We start from the raw sequence: 21962 nt of genomic DNA, 5'->3' as shown, positions 1-21962 counted from the left end.
ATTTTATTTGCACTATTGTACTTCCCATTTTAAACAATATATTTTAAAAACTCATTCAAGTATTAATTTTATTATATTGTATTTACAACTTTACGTTCGATAAATTATTTGTTCTTATTATGTAGCTTCTACAGAGATCTTACTACACTGCATATTAGTGTTAAGGTGGCATTCTACCGCTCTGGAGGATCCGAAATCGAATCCGGACGGGTAAAAAAGAGGAAAAAAAAAAAAACCATATTTTTCGGAGTGATCCATCAGGACAAATCGGATCCCTCAAAACCTGGCAGTAGCTATTGTTGACTAGTTAACCGAAATCATAATGGACTTGCATCTCTTACTCTCTTGCACTGCGGGCAAGAGAGTAAGAGAAAAAACGCCTATTAACCATATACGGAATTGTAGCTTTCAAGTAATCATCGGTAAGGGATCGTCCATAAATAACGTAACACCATTTTTATACTTTTCAACTCAATCCTACCATGCTCAGTAATGCTATTGCAAGAACCCACTCCAAAAATTACGTAACACAACTCCCTTAATTGAACTAAGGGATAATACGCAGTACGGGGTACCGAACCTTACATTATTTTATTAATTATCTGTATAATGTACTGTACAGTACTCAGCAGTAATCATGGTGTAAGAATATAGGTGATACCACTCCTATTGTTTGACTGTCGAAAATTTCTCAGGAATATGGTCGTACTTCACACGTTCGTCACCAAGTGCCGTGAGGTCCATTTACTATAATTTTCACCATTTATTCTCGCCTCGTTCGATAGTATTTTTAAGAAATTCTTACAAAATCGTGTCTTTTAAATGACGCGTGCATAATTGCAAAGGCAATTATTATCCAAAGAAACAGATAGTAAATGTACTTAAGGCACCAAAAAATTTGGAATTGTTTAAAAAATGGAAACAAGCGATACCGAGATCGAGAACTGACCGAACGCTACGATGTTTGTGAGAAGCATTTTGCTCCGCATCAAATTCTTCGTTCGTGGAGAGTATATAAAGATGGAAAGGAAATCAACTTTCCTCATAAAACTCCTTGACAAACAGTTAGGTTTCTAATTTGTTTCCAAATCTCCCATCATACCTTTCTAAACCCAGCAAAGTACTTCGAAAAAATTTTTTAATTACCTTTATTATAGTTTAAACTATTTAACCAACACATAACTTAAAGCATACTAATTGCTGCATTTTTTTCTACAGCAGTGTATAAAAATTATAACCAAATATTTTTTATTACAGCAGTTTTTTGGGACAATCAAAATAAGCATTCTGCTTTTCCAACACTTTTTCAACTACATAGTTAATATAATACATATATCATTATGCATTGAACTATATATATACTGTACACACATTGTCGTCATTATATTCCCTATTAAAACTATCAAGATCTGGTATTTTTTAATGAGAAACCGAGAGTTCATTATGATAAAGTGACTAACCGTCCTCATTTAGGGAGGACAGTCCTCCTTTTTGATATTTGAAGACTAATCTGTAAATCTCCATATTTGATTGATGCCGAGCTGATCCATTGCATGTGATGTGATGTGTTTGTATTTGACATGACGGTTCAAGGCTCGGTAGTGTAGCAAATCATGATTACGAAATGCATGTGCTCTGCACAGGAGACCTTGAGAGAGTGCACTGCATGCAAGTAACTTTGTTTACTTCTTACCGAAACACAACACGGCACATACGCATGCAATAGAGATTATAAGTGTATTATTGTTGCAATGAATAAAATTTTTCGTTTATTTACAGTATTTTTTTCTTCAATTTATGTATCCTCCTTTTCATTGTAAAAAAGTTGGTCACCTTAATTATGAAGTAAAAAACATTCAAAAATAAATCCAAAGAGAATCTTACCCAGTTGAAAAAATTAAGAGAGAAATTGGATGGATATATTGAGAGACGTATTTAGGAGTGTGATGAGATAATTGATTATGATTATGCATCTGGTGGATACTAGAGTAAGCTCAACCACTTCTCCGTCCTTGGATGGGAGTACTATCGTCTGTATTCTTAAACCATGGTAGTAACAAACAGTACAATTCACTATAAATATTTCGGAAACAAAAATGAATCAGTTACCTGAGAATTATGTAACGTTTTTGTAAATACCCTCTTTCTCCTTTAAGATATTGGTTATGTAATTTATGGACAGCTCCTAAAATTTTCAACTGTATTTTTAATGTGTTCATAATTCTCTCTCAAGATAGTATATGTAGAAACAAACCTGTTTTTTTATTGTTGTCAGATTGCAGAAAACAAACTTTTTCCACGTATGTAAAAAAATCTTTCACATCAGTGCTGAAGTTGTACCAGGGCAGTGTCCTAGTACTTTTGTTTTAAGCAGAATAGAGCTCTTGTACAGTACATTGTGAACATCCAGATTGAACTTTAGATTATGTGCATCAACCAAAATTACTTCCTACAGTTTTTTATGCTAATTACGTATAGGCCTTTTTGGCACATTTAAGCAGTTATTATGCCACAAAATTGTACTTTGCCCATACAAAACTCCGTAGGTGGCGGCGATTCAAACTCAGAATGCTAAACAGCTCTCTGAGTTTGAATCTGGCACTTTTTGATTTACAACTATACTACTACTTAATGCACTTAAAAAAATTACTCACAGTAAAAATTCTGAAGCCAGTAAGAAAAATTAATGAGGGAAATATAAAGCTCTTGTGTAGACAATCATGTAATTTGAAATGTATTAACAAAGTAATAAAAGCACTGAAACACTGATACATTATCACAACTGTTAACAAAACAGGCATCATGAAATGTCAACCTAATTAAAAATGATCCAGCTCTTTTCAACATTCAAACTAACAGCACCATTTTCGACTGTTGTTTTTCTTGTTGGAAAGAACAAAGATGCACATCCACAAGTTTTTAATTTTAATAGCTTGTTGCATTCATTGCAATATTGAGTAAAGTTATGTAGACCTACTCGTACATTAGCATTAGCATTACCATTTAGCAAAAATCAAGTTTTGCAGCATTGTATTTCCTTCTATAATGATTAAAAAAAATTTAATCCACAAAGAAGGAAATTGACCTCGGAACAGCCATGGATGTGGACCTCCTTGACCAATCCAATCCTGGAAAAGTAGCATGTAACTTAATTGCACTAATTGTATAATTATGCTAGTATCAGAGAAGTATGCAATATATATCAATCTGTGGAGCAGCTGAGTTTCATCTCTCCTCTGCATTCAAATATCTTGTCTACCCTCTAAGTATTGTTTGTAGGCACTTCCCAAACAGAAATGGCAACTTCACAACAGATAAGGCATTTTGTATTCTAAACTTTGCAAAGTCAGAATCATTGCAACATGAGTAATCTGCAGGAGCTATATGGTAATATAGGAAAAATTTGTTTGCATTGTGACACAAGGTGCACAATTTAAGAAATTTTAATGGCAAATGTAAATATTTTCCAATATTTTATGTATGGTACATTAATTACATGAATTCTCACCATAGAAAGAAACAAATTTTTTGTGGATAAATTTCAAACAACAAATTTATAAACTTGAGGGTAATGGAAGGCCGCATGTGGAATCAGAAGAAATGGCTAGTCCATCACCCATCCATTTCGATCATTACTAAAGCTTGCGTTTTTCGGGATGCGGTAAAAAGATTCTCACGAAGTCCACAACTACCTGTTAAACACTAACAATATTTATTCATGAACAATCAGTAGAAGTACAGTACGTTAGAGCTACACGTGCTCTAGCTGCTAACATCCGGCAGAAACTGGTATCCCAGAATCCAATGGGAATAATAGAGTTCTCGTGTACAAGGCTATGGGGAAAGCCGCTAGAGGAGTGGCGCCATCTGTCGAGTCTGTGACAAGTTACTGGTCGCCTAATTTATGTAAATTTTCCTATATTTAGTAATATGTAAATTAAATGTTTTATAAATATATAAAAATTTGCTACAGTTAATTAGAAATTGAACAAATATGTGAAATATTGGCTTCATTGCTGGACAAAGGCTTCTCTGCAAAGTTTCTGTTATCACATGGTCAATGACTTATTAAGCATTTTCAGGAAGATTGCCTTCCTCTAGATATGCTGGAATAGGATGGCAGTAAATGTTTGTATAAAAGGAGACAAAGTTGGTGTTTATGATAGCGTAAAACAGATACCTAACTTAAATGGTTTTTATATATCATTTCATAAACAGTAGCCAGTGAGTTGCATGTTAACAGAATAAGAGTTCCAAAACATTTAATGAAAATACATGCTAACAGCCTTCAGACCTTGATTCAGCATTGAAACAAGCCTGTGGGGATGTGTCATATACAGGTTTTTGACAATCTCATAAAGGCAGAATGTCAATTCAAGGCAACCCAAAACTGGGTCACCTCCCCCAAAAAAACCACTGATAATGAAAATGTAGAAGCTAGCTTGTTTTCTTCTGGCCAGTGTCTGCACGAAATGATGAACATCAGAAAGACTGCAGACACCATTCTTCAGAAACTACAAAAATAAAAAGCAGTTTGTGCCTTGCTTATTAAATACTATATTATTATTATTTTGAATAATTCTTTTATTGCCGGACAGCAACAATAAAATGAGAAGGTGCAGAAGAGATGAATTCAAAACATTTAATTTGCTTTGAATGAAGTATTAGAGCACAAGTTAAATTATACAAAAAAAAAAAAAAATAAATAAATAAATAAAAAAAGTTTATATTGGAATGCTTCTGAATTTTATTAATTACTAATTCATGATTCTGATAAAATTTTAATCTTAAAAAGTAATAATTACAAAAAATATATGTGGTAAGAATTGCAAGCCAAATTCTTAAAATATTATAAATCTTCATGTTTTGATTTCTTTTTCTTCTTCTTCTTTTTTTCACTCTCTGTAAAAGAAATTTAACATTTTAACAAAATTCATATTGAAAATTTATTTGCTATTAAATGAAATATTCATTAAAAAATATGCATAATTCAAACAAAATCATAAATTATGTTAAATTATTATTCATTTTTCAAAATCATTCAGAAAAGTTCTTACAAGCATCTAAAAAAAATTTGTGAATGTTTTTAAAATTTTTTTGAAGATTGTGAACAAAAATTATCATGTAGAGTACATTGGCAAAAATTAAAATTTACATTATACATATACTATAGATCAGGGCTGCCCAACCCAGCAATGTAATGAATGCAGCCCATGATAAAATCATAAACTTCCTTAAAACATTGAGATTTTTATGTACTTATTTTTCAACTTTTTGAAATTCATGCAACATTGTTATTTAAAAAAATTGTCACAAGATGCCATTAAAGTGTCTTTAAAAATATACATTGGGCACATTTCTAAGTAAAGCCACTTTGTTAAAAGGCAGTTAAGTTATTTCCGCTTTAGCTGTCATAGCGCTAGTGCAGCAGAGTTCACAAGTGCTGAAGATAGAAGTTAACATGGCTTTCACCATAAATTATATACACATTATGTACTGTACAGTACCTCAAATGAAAAGATCTGGCTACTTTGTGCCAAAATGGGCTATACTTTTTTTTAGTTTGGCACTTTGGCAAATTCTTTGTTCAGTACATTCTGTCATTTTCATTTAACAACAATGTAAACATACACTATCACCGCTACCTGACAGCAATTGAAGGCTGGGACAAGCCTGCCAAAATTAAGATATTTTAAAACCAGAGAAGGGAAATAACTTTAACCAATACACAGAGCCAATGTGCATGATTTAATACAGTTGATTTTTTTAATAAGGATAATTTAAGTACTTTTTATAACATTAATATTTTTCACCTGTTTGTTAAAAAATACTATATCATGATTAATGCTTCTTGTCCTTTATTATAAGTATTGTAGTAAAATGTTTACAAGAACCTTAAATAAAGTAAAGTTCTTGTAAACATTTTACTACACTATATATTTTGTATATTAAAATTTTGAAAATATTCAATAAATTTCATTTTGCCATATGAAGTATTTTAAATAATTTAACTTACTGATTTCTTGGTCTTCATCTGGTATCTCAACTTGAGTGGTTTCTTCTGGAACTACTAAAAAAAAATTATATACATTTTAATGAATGAATTCAGGTTTTTCAAACATATTTCAATTAGATTAAGTGTGACAATCATTTAAATATAGGTTAATTGTAAATATGTTATTTAAATAAAAGAAAACAATACTAAGACATTTTCAAAATAAATTCAAGTTTTGTACATTCTTTAATTCAGAGTTATTTTGATGTTCTATGTATATTATTTTTATTTTATAATTACTCTGTTTAGAACATGAAGAAGCTCTTTAAATAAATCAAAATGTTCATTTGTAAATTAATTCTTATAGGATATTAAAGAGATTATCCTTATTCAAGAAAAAAAAATATGCTAAAATTTTAATTTACGGATATGTGTATATTAGGCAGCCAGGTAGCATGAGAGAAAATCAGCTTTGCATTCTTGAGAAGACATTTCTGTCTGTCTATCTGCCACTGCAATCTAACCAAGTGGAAACACATCAATGCACTTCTGCTTGCTTCATCCATTTGTCAAAGTTTGCACTTACCTTAGGGGAAACCTGCTTAATTCGTACTTCGCTTATATCTCGACTTCGGTAATAGCTATTAGTGCCTTTAGTGACAGAAAAAGTAAATAACAGTCGTCTGTCAGATGGTAATATGGCCAACGTGCTGTTACGCCGCTTCCGACAAAAATATTGAAAAGGTAAGTTTTTTCAACTTTTTCTGTAATATTTTTGCACATTTCGTAAGAACGTTCTTCAAATTGGATCATGTATAAGTTTTTTTAACTATCTGTGATGTATTAATGCGTATTTTTGTGATTTCACCTGATGTGATGATATATGAGTATTTGTTGTCAAATTTTTTGGAGGCAAATGTAAAACTCGTTTGACTCTCGCGCCTATTTCATACTCCAGGCAAGTTCTTAAAATGTACCGGTACGATTTAGGAAAACCATTTTAGATGAATGTCACAATAAGCTATTACCGATTTGTAAACTGTTATTTTTTTTACTAAGTTACCGATTTCAAAAATAACCGCAAAAGTTCAAAACAAATTAAAACTAAATTGTCTTTAATTTTAGAACAACGTGTCAAAAAGAAAATATAATTCTTGGAGTAAAGAAAATATGGAACTAGTGATTAAAAAATATAATGACTGTTTATAAGCTTTCTAAAATTTTGGCTCAAAAAGGGAAGCACCAGGTTTGAGGTCACTAGTAGCAAACGTGGTATCAACACCACACGCATCTGCTGTATGAACGCTGCTGGAGAATTTGTGCCACCCATGCTCGTATGTAAACGTAAAAGAATGACAGATGACTTAAAGCGTGGAGGGCCACCGAATACGTTGTACAGTTGTTCAGAAATCGGATGGATTCCGAGTACATTATTTGTTGAATGGCTTAAACATTTTATAAAGTGCCTGAGACTGCAAACATTGCAAGACAGTCGAGTTCTTCTCATCTTAGACGGTCATTCGACGCACACGAAGAACATTGATGCCATTTATCTTGCAAGGGACTATGGAATAATCACGCTCTCTCTGCCAGCACATACCACACATAAGTTGCGTTCTTGTTCTTATAGAAAGTCCTTATAAAAAAGAGCTCGAAAATAAAATAGAAGAATTCAAGAACAAAAACGTATCAAAGAATCTTGGTGCGAAGAAAAGTAAAACTAATAAAATATCACAAAAGGAGAATAAAAAAAGAAATAAGAAAAAAATGAAAATAACAGTTGGTACTATAAATTATGCCAAGAAGACGTGAAAGAAAGTATAATCAAATGCACACAATGTGATATATGGGTATATGAACTTTGCGCAGGAACCAATAAAAAGCAATGGATTACAACTGCAATGACTGCCAAGAATTGGCGAAGACCATCAGCCGAATCTACACACGTATTAATACATTATTGATTAAGATTTTGATTCTTAAGATGCAAACCAATGATAGGATCTCAAAGTACGATTTAAGATGAATGGTTCTAAATCGTACTTTTTTAGTGTTTTTTTAAATTGTTTATTTCTCAGAAGTTTATAAGATTTATGCTAAATTTGATTATGGTAGTAATAAAATATTTCTCAAATAAAAGTTACTTAAAATAAAAAATAATTTGTGTTTATTAATTTCGATAATATGATGGCTTTTCCTTAAGGGGTGCGAATTAGGCAAGTTTCCCCTAAATGAAGAATAAGATAAATAACAAAACTGAAAGCAGCATAAATGGATGTTTTTACATCTCTGTTTATGACAATTTATGGCTCATTGAGGTGTTTTCTTTTCTTTTATTATTATTACCCTTTTCTTTTGGCACCAAGATGGCCGTCTTGGGTGCCCACAGGAAACTCACAAGTTTTTAACAAGCCCACAATGGGGTGCTGAATGGTGAGGATGGGGCCTGACATATTGAAGATACACTAGCCTGAGAAATTCCTGGGATTTTTCAACCCATCTGGATACATTCTTAGAGAGACAGCAACTTAACCATCCAACTGTCTTAGGAGAATATTTTATCATATCCACAAAATTAGAAGAAACAATAAATATCTTCATATTTTGTTCTTTTCAACACCTCAAGAACACAATTATCTTTATGGTGAAGTTGACCATTTAAAGCTATTAATCTGCCTTAAAGACTGTTGTGTTCCTGAGGTGTTGAAAAGGACAAAATAGGAAGACATTTATCGTTCTTTACAATTTTGTTAATCTTTTTATATTTCATTGTTGTCCTGGCTATTATATTTACTTGTCAAATCTTTGATTGAGAATAAGCCAACCAATTAAAATGACCCTTCTCACCCAAAAAAGATACATTTTTTATTCTTCCTGTGCGACAACCATAACTGCCACTCATTAGCAGAATGGCGCTTTAAGGAAGGTCTTGTTGAAGTTACACCCACAACTCATTATTTGCTTCCAAGCACTCCCTCTCTCTCTATTTCTCTCGGGTACAGGCATTTACCAGTTGGAAGACAATAACAAAGAGAGGAAGTGGTAGTAACAAGATTGTTATAGTAAAGTGAAAATTGCAGAAATTCTTTCACCATGGAACTGACAGAAAAGCAATGTTTACACATTGCCTTTCTGTCAGCTTTGAAACTGGAAGTTTGTTATGAACGTGTTTGTACAACTGAATGATTTTGAATTCCTATAGAAGTTAGATCAGGAAAAATCTAAAGTTGATTAAAATGAGACTTTGTATTTTTCCCTTTTATTCCCTATCATGCTGCACTCAGTCTCATTGCTTATGAAATGAGGAAGGTTGATTGCATTACAATTTCAAATGAATAATTTAAAGTGTACAGAATTAAAATCTATTTTAGTAACAACTAATTCATACTTAAAGTCCACATCTTATATATCTCCAGCAAGCAAAATTAGTATAACAAACATTTTTGATTTATTTTATAAACCTAAAATGTTTGTTATACTAATTCTGCTTGCTGGATATATAATAAGGTGTTGACTTTACATAAATTTATAATTACAATACAAATTTACACTTTATAACAATAAATTTCATGTACATTTTTGGCAACCTTCCCCCAATTTTTGACAGTTGCTCAATTAATAGACTCCTAGAAGTAGAATAAACTTACCAAAATAAAATTTTTATAAAAGTTACTGAAACTGACCGACTATTTTGAGCACAGCAAATGTTTTTGAAGAATGAATCATTTGTTTTGTAATAATAAATTTGCTGGAAAAAGTGAGGAAGGTGATCTGTTATGGCTTAGTACAATTAAAAAATAGGCTTAGTTTAATCAATTTGTTTTTGATCAATCAACTGATTGATTATTTACAATTCTGCAAAATACTTAACTCCTATATGTAATTTATGGACTACACAAGATAGGTTCCAACTTGCCTGCTGCTTAACATCAATAAACAATTGAAACACTGAATTTTAGTATCAGTTTAACTCTATACAATGTATAACACAGACAGTTTTCAAAATCAAAGAAAACTGTAATTGGATTTGAATACAAATTGAGAGCAATTTTTACTCCTTTAAAATTGGGAAAAAATATTGACTAATATTTGAATCAGTACAATAATTAAAGATATAAATAAATTAAGTTATCAAATATATAAATAATAATTTTTACAACTAGGCTTTTAATCTATTTTGTTTCATTTAAGCAGTTGTTAGGTCAGGATGCTTGGACTTATGTTTTCACTAAATATGTTTTAATCATTTTATTCAAAAGAATTTAGAGTTTAAATGCACAACTTATTGTACGTTACAAATCAGGAAAATATAAAGTCCAAGTATTTAAAGATAAAGTAAATTTATTTTCTTAAAATTAAATATCTTTTAAACTCAATTTAAATAATAAATGATTTCTGAACAATCTCATACCTTCCTCTGTTTCCTCGGTTTGTACAGGTAAATTCTTATGTTTCTTTTTCTTTTTTGAAGGAGAAGCAACTATAAGAAGAAGCAAATAAAAAAAATTTAATAAAATAAAATTACATACAAATTTGTTAAACATCCAGTGACTGTTTATCACAAAAATATTATACAAAATTTCATTTTAAACAATATTTAAAATGAGTACAGTAGAGAGTCGTTATCCGAACGCTTTCCAGTCAGACTGTGTCGTGCCGAATTGAACTTTTTTGATACTAGATTTACTTCTAAAGTATAATTTTTATGTTTTTATATTTTTCAATATATTTATTTTGTTTGTACAAAATAAAGAAATAATTTTTAATGATACAATAGCCACGATTATTATTATAAAAATTTTCGTTAGGCTTAAAATCGACGAAAATTCAACAGGAAGCGACACGCAACGAAGAAAAATTTGAACATCGAACAAGTTAATATATTTTTTCGTACATAATCGGTTATCCGAACAACCCCCAGTCCCCAATTGATTCGGATAAACGACTCTCTACTGTATTTTCATCTTTTTAAAAAAATGCTATTATAATATGATGTAAATTATATTATCAACATTGTTGTTTGTTGATACTGTGTATATTTATTCTTCAGAGTTGATGCTACATAATACACCGTGATAAAATTACAATGTTTACTAAATTTATGCATGAGATGGTTAAAATGTAACAAGGCCAATAATACAGAAATAATTTAATGTATTTAACTGAAGTGTAAATTGCCATTTATAATAATTTCTATCCGGCAGTATTCTTTCTTAATATTTTCTTCTCCAATGTTCAAGTGTATAGAAAGATGAAACTGACAAACCTTTCTACTAAAATTTTTTATGAATTATTCAGCAAATGCATTTTGGGTGACTACCCCTCTTCAGTGCCATAAATTCTATTAAAAACAACAATATAAAACTTAAAACCAAATGTACTCTTATAGTTAAATACAGTGATACCTCAGTTTTTGTCACTAATTCGTCCGAAAACAATCAACAAAATCTGAGGTAATTATCTCCATATGAATCAATGTAAATCCAATTAATTCACTCTTTACACTCCAAAATACATATGAAAAACACACTTTATAGAGAATTAATATAGCGTTAAATACTAAATGCAATAAGACATTAATATAAAAAAACTAATCTAAAAGAAAGCAATGGAACTGTTTGGCTAGACATGAGGGGTAATGTCTTGTCTTGTAGCAGTTAGTTGGACATGAGCTTCTAGCCTACATCACCTTGTAGTAAAGTGTGATGTAATTGTCATGAAATAGTTGTTGTATGCGTTTATGATGGTCGTATCGCGGGGAATAATGCCTTCCGGGAGGTCCATTTAAGGGTAACTGGCCCCTAGTCAGGTGTTACAGATGTGAGAAAACCTGGAAAACTCCACTTGACCAGCCTGTCCTGGCAAAGTGCAAACCCACAACCGAACTCTCAGTGTTCAGGGAATGGAAATGTTAGCCAATGGTGGGCTATCGCAGGGTAATGCTCACACAACAATAAATAACGCCACACTGAGCCAGAAAACGTGAGAGTCATCCTTTGTTTTTGCAAAATTAGCAGCGAAGTCACTTATGCACACCGATGAAATCCGAGACAAATTTTTCATGGAAAAGATCGACGAAAGCCGAAACCAACGATAACTGAAGTCAACAAAAACCAAGGTATTACTGTACAATAATTTTGAACCTGTCCTCTAATATATTGAGAAACATTTTTATTGTGAAAGCAAAAACACAGGATTTATTTACCAATATACATTTCTAAAAAAAAAAAAAAAAAAAAAAAAAAAAAACACTGCCCAGCCTTCATGTAATGACCTTCAAATGATCAAACTGTAAAAGTATAATTTATAACATTGAAATAAACAGATAATGATCCAAAGTTTATTTACTCTCTGGCAAACTAATGCTGGATTTCTTAGAGTACAATTCCACAACTTTTTAACCAATCAATTACTAATATAATAGTAATAAGTTTTTAAAAAATTGCATTTCTTGAGCTTTATTTGAATTAATCAACTATTTCTAAATTCTTGTAATATAGCACAAAACAAGGGGAAGCTACAGTGACAGTGCACTGATTTTTTTTTGTATACTTAAAATTGTAATTAAGACAAACTGATTTCATAGTAATTAGAACCATTCTATAAGCTGTACTAAATGAATTATTGATAGGAGGCAACATATCATCAACTGTATAGCTGGCACTAATTTTGCTCATTACAAATAAACCTTTAAGTTATACCAACCAATACAAAGTTTACAGTGAATCAATTATAACATTAAAAAAATCTTTGTAGGCAATAAGAAATTTTACATCACTTGAAACATGCCAAATAAAGATTTTATATTACTTCTGAAATTTTTTGGCATGCACAAGTTTTATTTTCAAAATCAATAATGCATAAATCATTACAGCAGAAAGATTTTTAATGAAAGTTTCCTTAGTAAACAGATTATAAATTTAAATTCACTTCAAGAACATACTAACAGAATATTTCTGAAAATTGAAGCAACTAATATGTAATAGCATTTTTCAACATTTTTCTAATAGTATCGTCCCTAACATCATAACTATTTCTTTTAACACCCATTCCTTTATCAATGCATAACTTAAGTTTATTCACTAAGAAAACGTTAAAATTACTATATATTAATTAATATATTATGATTGTGAAATTGTCTGGGAGATTTTTAATATTTTTATGTATCAAAATGGATGAGTAGCCTCAAATAAACGGTTGACTCTGCCTGTACAGAATGTTGTGTTCTTGAGGTGTTGAAAAGGGACAGAATATGAAGATATTTTTTCTTCTAATTTGTAAATATTTTTATATTTTGTTATTGTCCTGACCATTGTATTTATTAATTATATATTAGAAATGTTATGGGCATATGCTCTGCGTATGTTTTGTGGCACGTCTGAATTGTAATTGCAGCATCAATAGTGCGCCATTTGCATTCCACCTAGAAACCACTAATGTAACATTTCACACAATACATACTAAAAAATTGATTTTATTTTAGTTCACAAAATAATATTCAATACTATTTCAAGTTTATTTTCCAACTACTTGAATGCAAATAAAAACTAAATTCAATTCAAAAATAGTGCTTCATTTTAATCTAAAAAATGCTACTGTTTCATCTTCAGAGGCAATTAATAAAACATTATAGAAAAGATGAATTTTTTAGGTTTTAGAGATGTCTAAACAATCAGGCAAATCACACTTAAATAGTGGATTTGCCTGGTAAAGCAGCTTTAATACAGATGGATAAACAAATCAATGACACCATCAGTTTCAAATGAATCATAATACATCATTGGTTTACTTATCCAGTTGTATTAAAGCTACTTTAACAGGCAATGCACCCAATATAACTGCTTATAACACTATTTCAAAGATTATCATTTATACTTCCAATAATACACCTTATAAATTTAGATTATTGTGACTTTTATAAGAGCTTCAAATTAAATAAAAAAAATTTTATTTAAAAATCTAACTGGACTAGAAACAAATTATTTTGTTATATATATTTTTAATTTAATCATTATTATTTAATAAAATATAACAAACACAGAAAATCTTTAAAAAACCCATTAAAAAGTATAAATACCTGTCTCTTCTACTGTTTTAATTTCTATAGCTGATTTCTGTTTCTTTTTCTTAGGTGAAGATAATTTAGCTTCTTCTAATAATAAATAAAATTATAAAAATTTTCAATAAAAAATTATATTATTCTAAATTTTATAATAGAATGGAATCTCATTATAACAAACTCAAGGAGAACTGTAATATTTATTGAACTGAAAATTTGATGGAATAAAAATGTACATGAATTATCAAGGAAGTTAAATAGCTTGATATGAAATACAGATTTAAAACAAAGATGTTATATGTTATGTATATAATTTTTTATTTTCATTATTTCACATAGAGTAGTTTACTTTTAAATTTGTCAATTTAATTCACATCTCTGAATTGTATTCTTTCTACACCACAATGGACTGATCAGAAGGAACTGGGCAAAGTATTCCTCCCCTAGATGTACTATACCTTAAACGTAAGCACCTAGCTCATTCAGGGGTTTTCTCTGCTGTTTTCCTCCTGTGGGAACCAAGACAGCCCATAATGAGGTGGCTGGATGGCATGGGATGAAGTCTAACATACTTGAGACAGGCCAGCTTGAAGAAGTTCCTGTTGTTTTGCAACCAATCCAGATTCATTCCTAAATCCCCAGAACAGTAAGCTAACACTTATCGCTCAGCCATCAGCTGACATATAAGAATATTTTGTCATATCTTTGATTGAGAATAAGCCAACCAATTAAAATGACCCTTCTCACCCAAAAAAGATACATTTTTTATTCTTCCTGTGCGACAACCATAACTGCCACTCATTAGCAGAATGGCGCTTTAAGGAAGGTCTTGTTGAAGTTACACCCACAACTCATTATTTGCTTCCAAGCACTCCCTCTCTCTCTATTTCTCTCGGGTACAGGCATTTACCAGTTGGAAGACAATAACAAAGAGAGGAAGTGGTAGTAACAAGATTGTTATAGTAAAGTGAAAATTGCAGAAATTCTTTCACCATGAACTGACAGAAAAGCAATGTGAAACTGAAAGTTTGTTATATACATGTTTGTGCAACTGAAAGATTTTGTCTTGAATTTCTATAGAGGTTAAATCAAGAAAAATCTAAAAGCTTCTTATTACAAGGTTTGTTATAATGAGATTTGGTATTTTTCTTGTTTAACACAATATCAATGTCATGCTGCACTATTTTATTGCTTATGAAATGAGGAAGGCTGATTGCATTACAATTTCAAGTAAAAAATTTTAAAATTTTAGAAACAAATATATATATATATTTTTATATTTAATATTAAAATTTATTAATTTTTTAAAAATATTTATTTTGTGAATAATCCACTGTTATTTGTTGGCGTGTAAATTAATTGATGGGTTTGGAATTTCAAGTTGTACTGTTTAAGAAAATAATGTATTTGTTCACTTTGTATAAGAAGGAAGATTTTATTCATATTTTGTAAGAATATGGAACATTACATTCCCAATGTTTTTTCAAAGGTAATAAAATGTAATCATGGTGTCAAACCAATTTTTACATGCATTTTTGCACATACAGACTAATACATGAATGCACACACCAAAGATTATTTTTGTCATTTAAGTTTCTCCAGCAAATTTTAAATGTGAATTGTTATTCTACATGAATGAAAGTATGAAAAATTGCCATTCAAGTAGTAATAAGAAAATGTTTTAATGTAACAAAATAAACAAAAAGTACTTAATTATGTTTTTAAAAATTCATTTTGGTTATTTTCAAATAAAATTTGATTTTGAATAGTGTACTTTCTTGAATTGATGAAAAATGGCACAATATCAGAGTGCAACTTGCGGGGAAAAAAAAGGGAAAAGAACCTGAGATTCTACTGTAATAATTAATTTCCTACCCTCTTCAGAAACGCCTTCACTTTTTATTTCTTCAATAAGCTGCTTCTTTCTTTTGGTAGGTTTAGTTTCTTCAGATTCATCGTCTATAAAAAATATAAAATTTATTTACATTCTAACAATTTTTCTGATTTAAAAAAAACAAACAAACAAACTTATAATAACCTTCAATTTTTATTTTCTTTACAATTGGTGAAGCACCTGTTCCACTATCATCAAGCTTTCTTTTTTTTGACTGAGATGGTAGAGTTGAATCTTGTGAAACATCATATTGAAAGACTTGACTAGGCAAAGATATCAAAATTTTGTATTTCTAATTTCATATATGTACAGAATTCTTTAATATGAATATACTCATATTTACATGCATGCCTATATCAATGAAATAAGATGATAATATTTATAAAGCATACCTTTTATTCTCATATTTCTCCCATTTGGCACGTGCTTTACCAGAACCACTGATCTGTCTTACCTATAACATGAGTTAATGTTTAGCATTGCTTTATTTAAAAACTTTCTAATTTTTATAAATTTCTTACTCCTCCTTCTTCTAAAACTCTTAATCTGGCTTCAAGTTTGGCTTTATGTTCTGCACCTAACTCAAAACTAATGTCTTCACCAAGAGCATCAACCCTGCAAGCTAATGAAGATTTTGCTGCCAACATTCTTGACATCTGAAAAATTATTAAAATAGATTATCCTATTGAAATATTATTATTGAAAAAATCTTTTATTAAACATTTTCTAACCTTTCCTTTAAGTTTAGTATTGGTTTGACCAACCAATTGGGCATGATAAATTAAACCGTATTTTGGAGTATCATGTTTAGTTTTCAAGGCTCTAAAGAGGGCTTTTTCGGCCCCAAGGATTTGAACAGTGGAAGCAGGATGTTTTGCCAAATTTATTAATGATCCTGAAAAAATTCAAATATATCATAATTAAATAAATAAAAGTTAATGAAATCAAATGTACAATATATAAAGATAATGAAAATTATCTTCTTATATCAAAATTTCCAAGACATATCTTGTTTAGTTTATAAGATATTCTGTTTACAGAACAATGTCCTTAAGCTTTCTCCCATAGGAAAAACATTGAAAATTTGCAAGTGTGGGCTAATGGTGAAAGAAGTACAACTGGAAATAAAGGACTGAAGTGTTTCTCGGAAAAACCAGAAAATAATTCTGTACATTTTTGACATTAAATAATCTGCAAAAACTTTTAAACTGTTGATGGATATAGCACTCCAAGATATTTTACAAAGACAAGTGTCTGAGGTTGTAGCAACTCGCAGACTGCCAGATCATTGTGTCATGCATAGCTGACAAGCATCGTCGGGTCACCAAAAAAATAATGATAAAGTAGAAAATTGCTGTGCATATGCATGCAATCACGTGAAAAATTTGTATGTGACTGCATGAGTAAGGTGTAAATTTTCTTAGCAGTGTTTGAGAACCTGTGATAAGTAAATGATCTTTTCAACTAAAATTTTTCCATGATATCCTCATGCTGTATGCCATGCATAAAAATGCTCTACTTAAAGAAAAAAATTCAGTTTCCTGTTGTATAAAAAAATTTACATTCTTTACACTGCAAATGGCTGCTATGTCGAAGAACTTCTAAATCACCCGTTACATGAAATAAATCAATATTTTTGGTTATAATTTATAAAAAATTTAGAAAATCACATCCAAGAAATTTTACAAAGTTGTTCTTTTACTCTATTTTTGTGAATATTAGGCTCTACGGATCACATGATTATCAGTAATAATATTAAATCTGCTTTTGTTAAAAAATATTCAAGTTAAATCTAAATTAGTCAATGATTAATAATTTGAACTACATCATATTTCAATTTAAATTATTGTAAAATCCATAAGATTATTGAACTTATAATTTATATATTGTTTTTACTTTTAATACAAATATATTAAAATGATTTAAAAAACTTACCAGCATGAGCTATTAATCTAGCTCCTACTATTTCTCCTACCAAAACAGTCAAATTTGGAGCAATTGCCATCATTCGATTCTTTAGATATTCATACAACTGACTTCTGTATGTCTGCATTTCTTGAATCTAAAATGAAAGAATTATATTTCTATTAATTTAAGATGTATCATTAATAATATTTCTTAAAGTAGAGATAAATAACTATAATCCTTCTAAATTTATCAACTTTTCTCCAATCTCTTTCATTATGCCTTTAATTAAATTAATTTAATAAACACAAATATTATTAAACCTTATTATTTAATGTACTGTACATAAAAAAAACTGAATTTACTATTCAGCTAATAATAATACATTTTAATCAACCAAAGATTTGTACAAAAACTCTAGTATCTTGCATAAAAATTATATTACATAAATTGAAAAATTATAAAAATTTTTAAGATTAATTTTATTTAAATCCCATTTTTATTTTGAAAATTGTTTAACTGAGTCCTTTGTCTCAGTGATTCGAATCACTGAGACAAAGGAGTTAGTTAATCCACTACAGGAAATCCTTGTTAGTTCAAAATTCGGGGATGAAATATTTACAACTTTGAATTATCCGAGATTACAATTTCTGTATAATATGCCAAATGCCATGTAATTGATGTAATTTATTAAGCAAATGGAATACGATTATTCATACCGAAAGCTATTTTCATTAAAGTAATTAACAACAACAACATAAATAAATAAACAAAATAAACTGCAAATAAACAGCATGTGTCTGGCAATAACCTAACAGGTCACCAGATAGGTTTTATAAAATGTATAGCAGAATTCCTTGAAATGTATCCCAAATATGGTAGCCTAGAGCCCCACAAATATCTCAATCTGTAACTAATAGCTCAGTCCTGAAACCCAGCTGTATTTTATGAAATAAGAGGAAAAAAAGGTAGTCTATATATAAGGTGACACCTGAAAACGTGTTACTGTAAAAGCAAAGACATTGACCAGATTAGATTTGTTCTTGGTTTATTGTTCTCTTATAGAATGGAGACACTTCAATCTAAACGAGGGTCTGTGAGCTTAGATTGGAAAAAATTAACTCTATCTTTATTCTTCTTAACCTCTTACTGAAATCTAACATTTCCTTCACTTATGAATGTTTGCAATAAAGTATGGTAATATTACCTGTACATGTGGTCACCAATAAAAATAACTACTACTTTTATATCATATTATAGCTGTTACATTTTCCTAAAATTGGCATGAAAATTGAACCAAGATCTGCAATTCTTTACATTCTGATGTAACCTAAATCACAGATGCTGACTTAACCAAAGATGAACTTATTGATCTTAGAACAAAAAACTTACTACAGTTGGAATTTTAACTCAAAAAGCCTTGGAGTATGCTGATGTTCCTTAAGCCGTGGTCACACCATGTGGTTTTCAGCCACACAGGCGACTGCAACTGCAACAAGCGCGAGTTGTGCATGTCTTCTTGTGGTCACACATTGTTTTCTGGCGTTGCAACTCAGAAACACATGACCCCATAATAGACCAATAAAATTACAGTAGCTTGTTTTTGACTACTTTTGTGAGTTTACCGACAATTTTCGTTCTACTTCAGAATACAGTAATACCTTGGTTTTCATCGATTTTTTCCATGAAAAATCTGTCTCGGTTTTCGTCGATTGCCTCGGATTTTGTTGGCATGCCCAAGTGACATTGCTGCTAATTTTGCGAAAACAAAAAGTGACCCACTGTTTTCCGGCTCAGTGTAATGTTATTTCTCATTGTGTGAGCATTACCCACAACTGCCCACCATTAGCCAAAGTTTCCGTTCCCTGAATGCTGAGTTCGGTCGTGGGTTCAAGCTTTGCCAGGACAGGCCGGCCACGTGGAGTTTTCTGGGTTTTCTCCACGTCTGTAATGCTTGAATAGGGGCTAGTTACCCTTAAACAGACCTCCTGGAAGGCATTATTCCCCGTAATACAACTATCATTGCCTGACAATTATGTCACACTTTACCACGGAGTGATATAGGATAGAAGTTCATGTTTTGTAGAAGCTAGTTGGACAAGACATTATCCTGTGCATCCAGTTAAACAATTCCATCGCTTTCCTTTAGATTTGTCTTTTATATTAATTGACAAGACTATGTCTTGTTTATAAAATCGTACGTCCTGCTGTCTTATCAGCTTAGAGGTATGAAGAAGTACAGTACATGTCAGAAGTTGAAATTTGACACAGAGTATTAGATGCCCAAATCATGCGTGCAAGAAAAAAAAAAAAAAAAAAAAAAAAAACAAACTTGTAGTAGTCAGTAGACCAAGAACCAAAACGCAATAAAATACAAAATGGTGACACTCTCTACAAACAGGCAGTAGTGCGAGATTTGTGCATGCGTTGCTCATTGGTAAGTTGGAAATACGAATATTGTAAAATCGAATTTTGACAAATGAATCTTTGAAAAAAACACTTGCTTTACCTGTCTCGTGTTATTCCTCACATATTTCTGGTCGCCATGTGCTAATCTCAACTGATTGACTGGAGATATCTCATTTCATTTCAATGTTTGAAGGGTGTTGACATGATGATGTTAAAATTTTGCAAGTGCAGAGAAGACAGCACAGGATTGTTTCAAAATTGTCAAATTTCAGTAACAATTATATGCAGTATAATTATATGTGAAAAAATCAACAAAAATCACTGTGATATGCATGTATGCATGTTAAAAAATAAGTGCATGTTATTACAGGTCAATAATAATGATTCCATAGTTTTCATATATTACATAATTAAAATAAAAATCAATATTTCTTGTATTTTTAAATTAGACAAATATAACAAATTTTAATATTTACTAACCTCGTTGCACAGATGAATTATATTCTTCATATCGTCATCCGAAATTTCCGTTCCCATAGATATTTCAGCCATCTCTTTGACTTTCTGTTCAAGATCTGAGCTGAGAATATCTGAGAGGTCACACTCTGCAGCATTAGTTCTCAAACCTAAAAAGGATTTGAAAAATTAATTATTAATTACTACAACACATGAAAATTTTAATTAGTAACTTTAAAAAAGAAAAATATGAATTTATATAACCAATTTTCATAATTTAACTTACCTATAGCTTTAACGGCTAGAACGTAAACTGTATTATCTGTAATAATTTTTGACAATTCTGGAAAATGCCAACCGTACCATTCCTTACATCTCATAATATAATTATTAAGTTCCTTGTCAAGGTCATCCAAAAGAGCTGGAATATAAAGAGAGACACTGTTTTAGCTGTTTTTAGATAAAATAACACATTATCTAAATAATTTGCTTTTATTTATATGTAAAAAAACCTATTAAAAAATTATTATTATTAAATGTAATATTGGTTGTTTTGTAGATCTTTGTATAGTCTAAAATTACACAAGGAGAATTTCATGCACTCCACTTTCTATTTAACTGTTAAATTATTAACATTTATTAGAATTTATTTAAACATTTTTATTGAAATAATCACTTTTAATAAATTTTGTATACAAATTATAATCCTTTAAACAATTAAAAAATTCTATTGTAACCTATTAATACTAAAACAATAATTTCCCATTCTAAAATAACTATTAAAAAACTTCCTTGTACTTTTTTCTGTTTAAGAGCACTTTCAATTGAAATAAATTAAGTTATTAATAATTTATTATTATTTGTATTATAGTTAAAAAATACTTACAAATAGCTTGAATGATCATTGTGTCAACTTTATCGGGACTGAATTTCAATTTGTATCGAGCCAAGCTGTACATAAAATAAAATGAAAAAGAAATATTTCAGTTTACAAACTTTCTTCTTTTTGGAAAAATAAATTTTTGAATATAATTCTCAGAGGTAGTGACGAGAAATTAACATCAAGAATTTCAGTATGTAATATTTTAATCATTGAAAATAATATACCGTACACTCTCACTAATCCAAACTATGCTTAATCTGAACCCATTTAATTTTCTTTCCATAAATACAGTTGACACCCCAAGGGGAAGTGAAAATGTGTCAAGTTATTTGATGTGACGACTAAAGCGAAGTTGGAAAAA

At 30.2% G+C, this 21962-nt stretch overlaps 1 protein-coding gene across 2 annotated transcripts in view; it reads right to left on the bottom strand.

Moving 5' to 3' along the window:
- Positions 1-4765: 4765 nt before the first annotated feature.
- The window catches only part of nop5 (nop5 ribonucleoprotein), a 33287-nt gene continuing 16090 nt past the window's right edge, over positions 4766-21962 (bottom strand). Inside the window, exons 6-18 of one of the 2 annotated variants that reach the window (XM_067288057.1) lie at positions 21605-21669; positions 21005-21139; positions 20743-20888; positions 17884-18010; positions 16680-16843; positions 16470-16604; positions 16341-16402; positions 16093-16211; positions 15930-16013; positions 14073-14147; positions 10407-10475; positions 6017-6070; positions 4766-4902 (exon numbers count right to left, since the gene is read on the bottom strand). In XM_067288057.1, the coding sequence (XP_067144158.1) occupies positions 4850-4902; positions 6017-6070; positions 10407-10475; positions 14073-14147; positions 15930-16013; positions 16093-16211; positions 16341-16402; positions 16470-16604; positions 16680-16843; positions 17884-18010; positions 20743-20888; positions 21005-21139; positions 21605-21669 (1288 nt within the window). In that variant the 3' untranslated portion in view covers positions 4766-4849. The remainder of the gene's footprint in view (positions 4903-6016; positions 6071-10406; positions 10476-14072; positions 14148-15929; positions 16014-16092; positions 16212-16340; positions 16403-16469; positions 16605-16679; positions 16844-17883; positions 18011-20742; positions 20889-21004; positions 21140-21604; positions 21670-21962) is intronic. The other variant, XM_067288058.1, reaches the window with a different exon arrangement.

The sequence above is a fragment of the Centruroides vittatus genome, unplaced genomic scaffold, assembly GCF_030686945.1.
Source record: "Centruroides vittatus isolate TY-2023 unplaced genomic scaffold, ASM3068694v2 scaffold_769, whole genome shotgun sequence".
Taxonomy (NCBI): domain Eukaryota; kingdom Metazoa; phylum Arthropoda; class Arachnida; order Scorpiones; family Buthidae; genus Centruroides; species Centruroides vittatus.
This window is presented reverse-complemented; position numbering and strand designations above follow the sequence as displayed.